Source organism: Falco cherrug, chromosome 6 (assembly GCF_023634085.1).
Source record: "Falco cherrug isolate bFalChe1 chromosome 6, bFalChe1.pri, whole genome shotgun sequence".
NCBI lineage: Eukaryota > Metazoa > Chordata > Aves > Falconiformes > Falconidae > Falco > Falco cherrug.
In genome coordinates, this window is record NC_073702.1 from 19,180,807 (window position 1) to 19,191,241 (window position 10,435).

The 10,435-nt window shown below is 44.0% G+C and overlaps 1 protein-coding gene across 1 annotated transcript; it reads left to right on the top strand.

Annotated features, from left to right (window-relative positions):
- The first annotated feature begins 1,172 nt into the window (after positions 1-1,172).
- On the top strand, positions 1,173-10,117 carry GCM1 (glial cells missing transcription factor 1). Its single transcript, XM_005441886.3, has 5 exons — positions 1,173-1,274; positions 3,170-3,422; positions 4,365-4,477; positions 5,471-5,599; positions 9,134-10,117. The coding sequence occupies exons 1-5, from the start codon at positions 1,173-1,175 to the stop codon at positions 9,740-9,742; spliced, it is 1,206 nt and encodes a 401-aa protein (XP_005441943.1). The 3' UTR covers positions 9,743-10,117.
- The last annotated feature ends 318 nt before the right edge of the window (positions 10,118-10,435 follow it).

The window sequence follows — 10,435 nt, forward strand, 5'->3', positions numbered from 1 at the left end:
GCACCACACAGCCAAATGTCCCAAGTGCTCTGCAAATACCTGCAAACTTTTGCTTTAGAGGTGAAAATATAACATGAGAAATTAAGATCATAGGTATTTTATAAATGGGTAACCTAAGGGCATGGAGACTAAGTCACTTTCCAAGGGCCATGCGTATGCAAAGCCAGAAATAACAATAGAATAAATTCTGTTTAATAAATTTAATTCTATTTCATAGAATCGCACCAAGTAGATTTTCCTTTTCCCACTATTCGGTAGTCTTTAACAAATCCTTAACTGAAATAAATTACAGTGACCTTCCTGAAACCATTGAAGCTGTCCCTGTTTCCAGAAAGAGAAAACTGGCTGGTTCATTTTCAGATTCACCTTTTCTCTCCTTGCCAAAAGAAATGAACCTCAAAACTTTTTCATGTGTGGGATCCCTGAGGATATGGTATTAAGCTTGGCTGGTACTGAAATTTGGAGTGGGACAACCATCTGCTTTACAAGATTTCAGGCAAGACCTGTTGGTTTTAACATACCTTGGTGGGACTTTTTTGCTTCAGTCTGCTGTTGAGATAGGAAAATGCAGGTAGCCTGACCTCCTTTTCTACACTTCCCTCATGCAAACAGTAAGCTTTTAGACATGCCAACAATTGTGAAAGAGTTGAGCATGATTTTATCTGAAATGATGTAGCAGTCCCCTCTTGTTGCTCACCTTTGTCACGTGCAGTGTGTGAAATACCTAATGGGTAAGCAGTGACTCAAAGAGCCCGTAGCAGCCACCAAGCTGTTCAATCAGTTTGGATTTGGAAATACTGAACCAGAGTCAGATAGACGTACAAAGAGCCTGTAAGCATAGTTACATGACTATAAACTTGGTATGAGAGGACACTGAGCAAAACAGAACAGATGACAAAGGCACGATTTGCTTGCTGTTAATGATGCCTCTGCAACATCACAGGCTATCTCTAAGCTATATTTTCCACTCATTGCTGGCTTGCAAAACTTTTAATGGAACAAGTTTTTCTGGCAGAAGGACACTGATTTTTATCTTTAATGAGCAGCCTCTCTATCATTTAGCTTCAGGAAACGGCTTCCTGGTTGTAAGCTACTTGAGAGTACTGACAGCCAGTCAACTTCAAAAGCAGCCAGGAGAAACTTTCTTGCTAATTTGGGGAAGGAATTAAAAAATGCTGAAAGGTGCAGATGATGTTGTTATGGAGCAGGAGGACTCTGCTTCCCAACATGGAGAAATTACAAGTTGGGATATCAATGACATCAAACTTCCCCAGGTATGTGTCTGTGTCTTAGAAATTTATTCGGTTCTACGGGTTGTCTCTGCTTTACTAACGAGCTTAAATGCTTCCTCAGTTACCTATGCCTCATTGCCTTTATTATCTTTGCCATCTCGAGGTATAGGACAGTGTTCTACTGAAAAGCTAGAAAATATTGAGCAAATACTGAATTTTCTATGCATTTTTGCTTAAACATATTATTGAAAGAGCTACTGATACATGAAAACCAGCAATGTTACAGATACATGAAAACCAGCAATGTTACAGATGTGTTGCCTTTCTAGTCCGCTGTGGTGGATGAGGTGCAGAGAAAGTAGGGGGAAAAAATTATCTCTTGCTGTGGGTGCTCAGAAATGTCCAGGACTTGCTTTTTGCCCTGTGTAGTGCTTTATGAGAAGTTAGCACAGCACCTGCGACTGCCTTGCAATTCTGGGTCCTCAGCCTTGCTGTAGATGGGGTCCAGGCATTTAATTTTCACATACGTTACGTAGGGACTATAGATAGCTCTATTGCACAGAATCCCATGGGCTGGCTTTCCACAGGGGGCAACACTCCTTTCATGAGAACCTAGAAAAAGGCTGCTTGTGTTTGCAGAGATTTGCAGAGGCAGAATGGTGATCTTTCCCTCCCCCAGTCCTTTTCTAGTCCTCGTATCTAAAAATTTCCATCATGCTCTCCACTGAGAGCCCACAGCACACTGCATGCCAACATCATCTCCCTGTCCCTCACCTCAGCATGTTTGTGTTAGATTCCTCCTGCTTCGGTCCCTCAGGGTCCAGCTCTGCCTTTCACCTCCCAACCCTGTCTTCTTATCTGATCCCAGTCTCTTCCCTACTGTGCCACTGCTCTTTGCCCAAAGCCTCCATGTCTCAGGCTGCCTCCTTCCCTGCCCTCCACTCCAAGGTCACCTTCACTTGCATTTCAGCCTGGAGGCTCCCTTCACACTCTTCCCTATACTATCCGATGGCTCCTGTGGGAGCACAGGAGTTCTCTTCTCAGTTGATGTTCTTGCTGCTGTAATGGCTCTCAGTGGCTGGGATCAGCAATTTCAAGGAAATTCCTACTATGTGTTTGTATTCCTGTAAGATCTTTTCTCTCAGAACTACCAGCAGTTCAGTAAGGTGCTTTACAGTTTATTACATTTTACTGTGATGGCTGTACCCAATGAGATGATGTGTGTTTGGTCCTCTTTTCTTTTTCCCATCAAATTTTATTTTTATGTATTTATTATTCCTTACAGTGTTGTTCTTGGGGTTTTTTTTGCTTAGTCCATAGTAGTGAAAATAAAACCTGATCATGTTGTCAGGTTTCTTTGTTTTGGACTTCAGAAAAATCACCGTGGAAATCTTTCATGGCAGTTACACCAAAACAAATGAAAGTCCAGAACTAAAGACCTACAAATGAGGGCACAATCTTAGTCTGATTCAGTATTTGCCCATTTTCCAGATAGCTGAGCCAAATAAGCTGAATGATTCAATGTAATGCTGCTGTGAATAGCCTGAAAGGCAAAGCAATCTCTCTGCCATGAAAGATAACTGAAGTCAGGCAGGCAGTGACCGCTGCCTGCAAGGAAACTATCTGCTATTTCATGTCAGGCACCCCACCTTCCCCTCCCAGGGAGGTGCTGCACCAAGCTGGACCCATGGATGAGTGAGAACAACCTCCTGGCCAGGCTTTCCTGATGCTTTGGGGCTCATGGGGAGCCATGGGGAGCTGTGATTTTTCTGCTACCTCTCCACTGCTCCCTCGTGCCAACCAGCATCATCTGCTGAGGTGCTGGAGTCACCCAGGATAGAGGACAGACACCCAGCAGAGGACCAGGTCTGCTGGGCTCTTGCACAAGCTCTTCTCTCCCCCAGCCTAAAACATGGCTTGCTTTGGTATCTCCACAGGATGTAAGACAAATAGACTGGTTTCAAGAATGGCCAGATTCCTACATAAAACGTATCTATAGCTCAGAGGATAAAAATGCTCAGAAGCATCACAGCAGCTGGGCAATGAGAAACACCAACAACCACAACTCTCGCATCTTAAAAAAGTCCTGCCTTGGGGTGGTAGTCTGCGGCAATGACTGCTCGACTTTGGATGGGAGAAAGATCTACCTAAGACCAGCCATATGTGATAAAGCTAGGCAAAAACAACAGCGTGAGTATGAACATGGCTGCTCATTATATGGCAGTTCATAAGTGAGCACAACATAAAAGAAATCAAAGTAGAGGATACCCTTTGCATTATCCAACCTTCCCACTGTCATTATACGCAAGTGCAACACTTGATTTTGGAAAAATGCATTTTGCATTTCTTACTGCTGTTGGGGAAGGAGTTGTTCACTTGTTTGTTTTCTTCTATTTTTTTTTTTTTAAATTCTCTGTTTCTGATGGTTAGAGATTGATTCTCAGCCATCTCAAGCCCATGAGTGAGGCTACTAAGGAAGCTGTGCAGTACTGGCAGCTTTCTGTTGACCTGAGTGTTGGCTTCACTACTGCACATGCCCAAGAGTAATTCAAGAGGCAGGTCTTGCAGGAAAGAATTTGCTTATAAACTATGATGGCTGGGAAATAGGCCTTATAGTCATGTCACCAGAGCAAGACAATGCAAATAAAGAACATGAGCTGGACACACATTTTTAACGAGACCATTCCAAACAATTGTTGATTGCTCAGTAGAGGTAGCACATACTGATTTCTGGATCTGATTAACATTTTGGCTAAAGAAAGGTATTACTCAAGAACTCACTGAGGTCAGAATTATGTCCTCTAGAAAAATCAGAGAACACATGACATTCAAGACACTGCAAAGTTAAAAACTACTAAAACTAACCATGATAATAATTGATAAAATGATAATAAAGCTATAATATAAATAATTTTTGCCAGTTACATTTAATAATGGAACAAAATAAAGGCAATTATTAGTTTGCTTATATTGATTTTTGCTTATGTTTGAAAGTTTCTTGCATAGTTTTTCTCAGTGTAGTTTCTGACCCCCAAACCAGAAGTGGCAATCTACCACCAACGAACCCTTGTATCACATAGGACTCATCTGTTCGGTGGTGTATAGAAAATATTTCCACCATCTTTGCTCTAGGGAAATGCTGCCCAAACTGCAATGGACCCCTGCAGCTCCTTTCCTGCCGAGGCCATGGTGGTTACCCAGTTACCAACTTCTGGAGGCATGAAGGCCAATTCATATTTTTTCAGGTTGGTATAAAATTACCGTACATTATTCAATTTAATATTAAAGACTGTTTTAAAAGATTGATTAAGGAGATTTTTTGTCCCAACAAATAAGAGTCATTGAATATGACAAGGTCAAATGACTGTAAGGAGAAAAATTTTCACAATGAGTGGGCAAGGTCCTAAGCAACCTGATCTAACTCTGAAGTTAGTCCTGCCGGGTCCTGTTGAGCTAGACCTCCAGAGGTGCCTTCCAACCTAAATTAGCCTATGCTACTATGATTTTACAGCGTATTATATTTTTCATTTAGGCTCCCTTGGAAACCTGTTGATTTTGAAGCACTTTGCTTCATGTACATAGGAACCAACGAATCCTCAGAAAGTCAGAAACACTATGTTATCTCAGCCTCTTCTCCAAGGTACTACAAATAAGCATGAGGCGTTCTTAGAGCAGGAAATGGTGGTACCCAAGGGACTGTCTATGGAAAATTCCATCTGTGCATTATATGTAACTGTATCTGGAAAACAGTGTATGTAAGTATTTAAATAATGGTCACTATTTCTGGACACTATAGTCCTAATTTAGTACCATAACCACTGAACTGTCTCCTGCTTTCCAGTCTTTCACTTATGCACAGGTTAAATAAAATTAATTCTTTGTGGAACCTAATGGAAGTTAATGTTCTGATAAACATGTCTAAAGTGTGAGAAGAATGGAAATGACTACAGGGACACTGTAGCCAGGCTGCAGAAGACCTTGTAGCTTCAACTGGGGCTCTAGTGTGGGGAGTCTCTTTTGCACATAAATGTGGTGCACTGGTTTTATGATTTCAGAGAATTTCTACCCCATCACACTTCATCTGAGATATGTTTGTTACCTGAGCTCACATTAAATAGGTCTTATTAAATAAAAAGCATTACATCAGGCCATGTGTGGTTTTGGCCTGTGCTACAAATTCTGCTCCCTTAAGATTAATAACAAGGTTGTTTCTAACATATCATAATTTATTTCAAAAGTCCAAAGGAGCTCATGACCATCCACGTCCAGAAACAAAAATAGAAGCAGAAGCAAGAAGATCAGTCCAAAAAGCACAGACAGCTTTTTCTCCATCTTATCCAAGATTAAAAAGAATCCAGGAGACTGAGGTAACTTTTATTACAGGTCAATGAAACTGTGGGGTCAGTGATCCATGGTTCCAGGCACGGTGGAAGCTGTCTGAGCTTTGGGTCTGGGTGGGAACAGGCTTCACATCTCTGCATTCTGCTTCCCTGTGATTGGGCCAAGGAGCAGGGTTGTCCTGAGCACCCTGCTCTGCTCAGCACTGTTATCCACTGCCAGCACCCCCTGTCTGGAGCCTCTGACTACATCTATACTGGCAAACAAAGTAGGGCTGGAGGGCAGGCTCAGTCATGTCACTATTCACATGACCTCTGCGATGGATTTGGCCAGCGCTAACTCGTGCTCACAGACAAAGTGCCCTGGCACGGGTCAGGAGGACAGCATGTGCCAGGGACCATCCCCTGGCAGGATTTTGGACAAGGTCCCTTCACTGTACACAGCTGGCTTTGAACCTACCTGTGTCCCTACATGCCATCACACTACAAGCCACAGGCAATCAGAATCTCAAGCTGATGCTGTGGGAAATAGCCCTTGGTGGGGTGCAGCACAGCCCTTGCAACATTTCACTTCAGGTCCAGAGGCTGCCCAAAGCCAGGATGTAGTGTGGACACTGCCAGGGCATACCTTTTGGTCTGTGTTACCAACATCAGCCCTTGGCCTCATTTTATTTAGCAGCGTGGACATAGCTTTAAAGCTCCAGCTCTTTCCTTTTTTAAGTGCCAGAGTTGCCTTTACAAAATTTCCTACAAGTTCTGTTTTAGTGCTGCTCCAGAAATTGAATTATTTACACAGAAATCTGGGAATAAAGTGATTAGATATTTAGCCTAATCAGTATTGACATTGAAGGAAAATATTAGAAGGCTTTAATTTGATTTAACTCATAGTATTGATTGCACCACCCCATGAGAAAATTGTAACAAATGAACACTTGAAAACTGCGAAATACTTTTGGCAATAATTGAACTCAGGAGGAATATTCATGTATGTGTGTATGCGCATACACACACACTGTATACTATATATATGTATGTATAGAATACAATATATAACATTACCTATATAATATTATATACTGTGTATAGTATCCTAAACAAAACAAACTCATCATTAACAAGGCAAATCCAGAAGTCCTTACTCCTTCTTCCTCCAGTCCCCCAGCATTTACTTAAGAAAACCTAATTACTTTAGTACCAGGTCTGGATTGTTTTATTCTCAGACTTAATGTCCATCAAGGAGAGAGATGCTTTCCTGCATGAAAGCTGCCCCTGAGCAGGATTTGGCCACCTGCAGACCATCAAGGGCTGTGAGGGCACCCTCAGGTGCAGGAGGCACTGCCCCATCCTTGAAAAGACAGCAGGTTGTTGTGTTTTCTTCACATTGACATGTGTCCCAAGGTCCTCCACTGATATGGAGGAGGTGCCACAGAAAAGTGAAGGCATCCTCCACCTCTGTTCATCCCCCATGGGCTTTGCCAGGGTTGATAAGGGGAAGGTGTATCACCTCTGCCTGGTGTGCCCTGCTTGCTCTTGGGGTCTCCAGGAGGGGTTTGAAGGCAGAAGAGTGCTTTGAAGTACTTACAGAAACACTGATGTTAAAACATCAGCTCTGCTGGGTGTGGAAACACTTGTGAAAGCATCTACAGAGATCCTGTGGACTGCTGCGTGCCTGATGGAGGGAACTGGGTAGGGCAGTGAGGGTTTTTCCAGTGATCTTCCTTGCAAAGGCTGTGTCACATGCAACTGTACACCACCAATCTTCACATGCAGTTTGTCTTTTGATGTGCATCCTCCCCAGCTTGGTGTTTGGGATAGTAATCAGTGTCCGTCAGCTACAGAGAAAAGGGATAATTGGGCTGGGTGGGGACAGAGCTCTTAAATGGGCCACATAGGGAAGCAGGGGGATCCAGTAGCCCAAGAAGTAGATTAAAAAAGTGAACAGAGGAAGTTAAACCCATTTGAATGGAATATGAGTTTAGGAGTTGCAGCTATTTCTACTGGAAATACTCAGGAGGACACTAAAAAAAAGAGCTTAGGAGTCACTTTTACGAAGACACTAGGATGGGACAGTCAGACAGTATAGGATGGACTGATGGTGTCCTCTTGACACAAGTGCCTGGGAACATGAGCATAAGAAAAAGCAGTTGAGCCACTGTGTAAATCTCTAACAAATACAGAAACAATGATTTTCATACCACTGGTTTAATTCTGTCCCCATGAACACTAAAATAGTCTTCACTTAGGAAATGTTACTGAGCCACATGGCTTTTTTCTTTTATACCTGAGCCTACTGGTCTTACTGAGGTCAAGTTCCCTCTAGACATGTCCTTCCTACACCACCTTCCCGGTGTTTTCACTTCAAATTGTGTGGGAGTAGGAACAGATCAAAGATGTGATAAATATCTGCTTGTAGAGCCTGCTCTTCAGCTGGTCTCATTCGGTGCAGCTGGAGTGACACCATTCACCCTCAGCAGGCTTTCCAGTTCATGGCTCACCAGGAGGTTTTTCCTGGGAATCGTAGTTGTGTTTTGAAAGACCAGCTATGATACAACTAACTCAGGAGTCTGATTTGGCACATGGAACCCATGTCAGTGAACCTGTAAAAAGTCTTCTGAAAAGATTCCATTTTAATATGCTTACAAGAGACCAGGGAGGAGAAGTTTAGAAACATGTATGAACCCAAAATAGAGCAAGTGATACATAGGAAGTTTTCTTTAATGGTGTCAGCGGGCCTTTAGCTGAAGGTGGGCTGGGTCCTACATCAGGCTGTTGGAATTTCTTCTCATGTGGTGAACAGCTGAAAGGAGCTTTGCTACTCTGGCAGTCAGCAAAATCACTATAATTAAATGCATGCAAAAGCAGAATTACAAAGAAGACAGACCTGTAAGTATTCATCAGAAATGGTAACACAGAATGAGTGTCCTGAAAGGAAGTGAAGCTTGCAAAATTATAATCTAATAATTAGGGCAGTTAAAGGAGTTGTGAAATATCTAGAACAAAAGACCCAGAAGAATAATTCTTGTGTGCTCCTCCCTCGCTGAATAAAATTTCTGTTTGTGGGGTAAAAAAAGTAAAGGTAGGAAAATTTATGAATTAGAAATAGGGGTCTTCAAAAACTGAAGCATAATATTATGATAGTGAAAAAAAGACTTTAAAACAATCAGTTCAAAAAAATCATACTTAACTTTTCCAAACTCCATAGGGTAAAAAAAAATAATAATCTGTGGTGTCAAATGTATTAGCATAATTTCGTTTTCAGGTGCTTCTTCAGTATATGCTGGCAGTGGACCCCGAGGGCTATGAATGTGAGGTCTAACAATTCTCTCAGCGTAGAACAGGATTTGGGCAAAAACTGCTGAAACAAACCCAGACCCGCCATCTGGGAGCCCTGTTTGGTTTGCCCCTAGAGCCCACCGGCACTGCCCTACAGGGAGGCTCTACTACGGTGTCTGCTTCATTACTGGTATTAATTGAATGCATTCACGAGGTGTCATACAGGACAGTGTTTATTTCATGCTGCTAGAGAACATCTTGTTTTACTAAACCACACCTTGCTTTCCCAAGTCTCTGACAGGTGCAATGCCGACGCAGAAGGCTTTGCCTTTGCTCCTTTCCAAGCCAGACGCTTACATGCTACCCGCTAATTTCAGGGGATATTTAAGCAAAAGCTCCCGGGAGCCCATGCTGGACAGCTGCTGCGGGCGGCCGCCATACCCAGGGGCAGCTGGGGAGGACGGGGGCTCCGGAGAGGCGTCGACCTGGAGCAGGAGCCCAGCCTTTGGGAGGACCCCCAGCGCCGGGAGGCCTGGCCGTGGCCCTGCCATCCCGCTCTGTGCAGCCCCTTCCCCCCAGCACTGCGCCCACCCCGGCACCCAGCACGTCCTGCCCGTGACAAAGAGTAGCCATCACCCCTTCAGGCCTAGTGCTGGCCCTTTTGGGGATGAATCCTGTGAGGAGAACCCCCCGCTGGCCCACAGCAGCAGCGGCCTCCCTCTGCCGCCCTACCCCGCGCCTGAGGGAAGCCCCTGCCCCAGGGCCAGCGGGGCACCACACCACCGCCCCTTCTGGGCACCTGCAAGGGGAAGTGGAGGAGAAGGGGGCGAGGGAGGGTGCTGTATGGGTCTCAGCCACTGCAACGATGACACGGCTTTTAACCTGTACCCATTATGGTGACCAGGTTTAAATGTCTGCTCTCCCCTCTCCTCTGGCAACGGACACAATTCTCCATCCCTGTTGCAGCGTGGATGTGAAACTGCTACCCAGCCGATCCCCTCTTTAGCTCCTTTTGCAGGCCTCAGGAGAGGCTTTCATACTTGAAGACACGTCTTTGTTTATTTTTAACTGTTACATTTTCCCCCGCTACTTCATTGACCTAATAAAAGGTATCAGCTCTTCTTACAGACTACCTCGCTGCCATTCTGGTTTGGTAGCATTTCAATCCCCCTTGATACTCAGTTTGTTCAAGCCTGTGAGACTGTGGAAAGTGCAGGTGGATGACCTCAAGGACAGCAGCTGTTGTGTGCTATCCTCTGCACTCTTCCAGCTTCTTCAGGCAGTGATCTAAATCCCTCCACTGCACCAGCCCTGTGAACGTATGGTATGGAATCATCACAGAACAGTTTGGGTTGGAGGGGACCTTCAAAAATTATTTAGCCCAACCGCTCTGCCACAGGCAGGGTCATCCTTCACTAGACCAGGTTGCTCAAAGCCCCATTCAACCTTACTTTGAACACTTCCACGGATGGGGCATCCACAGCTTCTCTGGGCAACCTATTTCACTGTCTCACAACCCCTGTAAAATAATTTCCTCCTTAAGTCCAATTTAAATCTACCCTCTCAATTTAAAACCCTTGAACCTTGTCCTAT

Excerpts from the sequence above, each read along its gene's own strand:
- GCM1 (XM_005441886.3), top strand. The coding sequence starts at position 1,173 with ATGCTGAAAGGTGCAGATGATGTTGTTATGGAGCAGGAGGACTCTGCT. Across the intron at positions 3,423-4,364 it reads AGCTAGGCAAAAACAACAGC|GGAAATGCTGCCCAAACTGC; the intron begins GTGAGTATGAAC and ends TCTTTGCTCTAG. Across the intron at positions 5,600-9,133 it reads AAAGAATCCAGGAGACTGAG|TCTCTGACAGGTGCAATGCC; the intron begins GTAACTTTTATT and ends TGCTTTCCCAAG.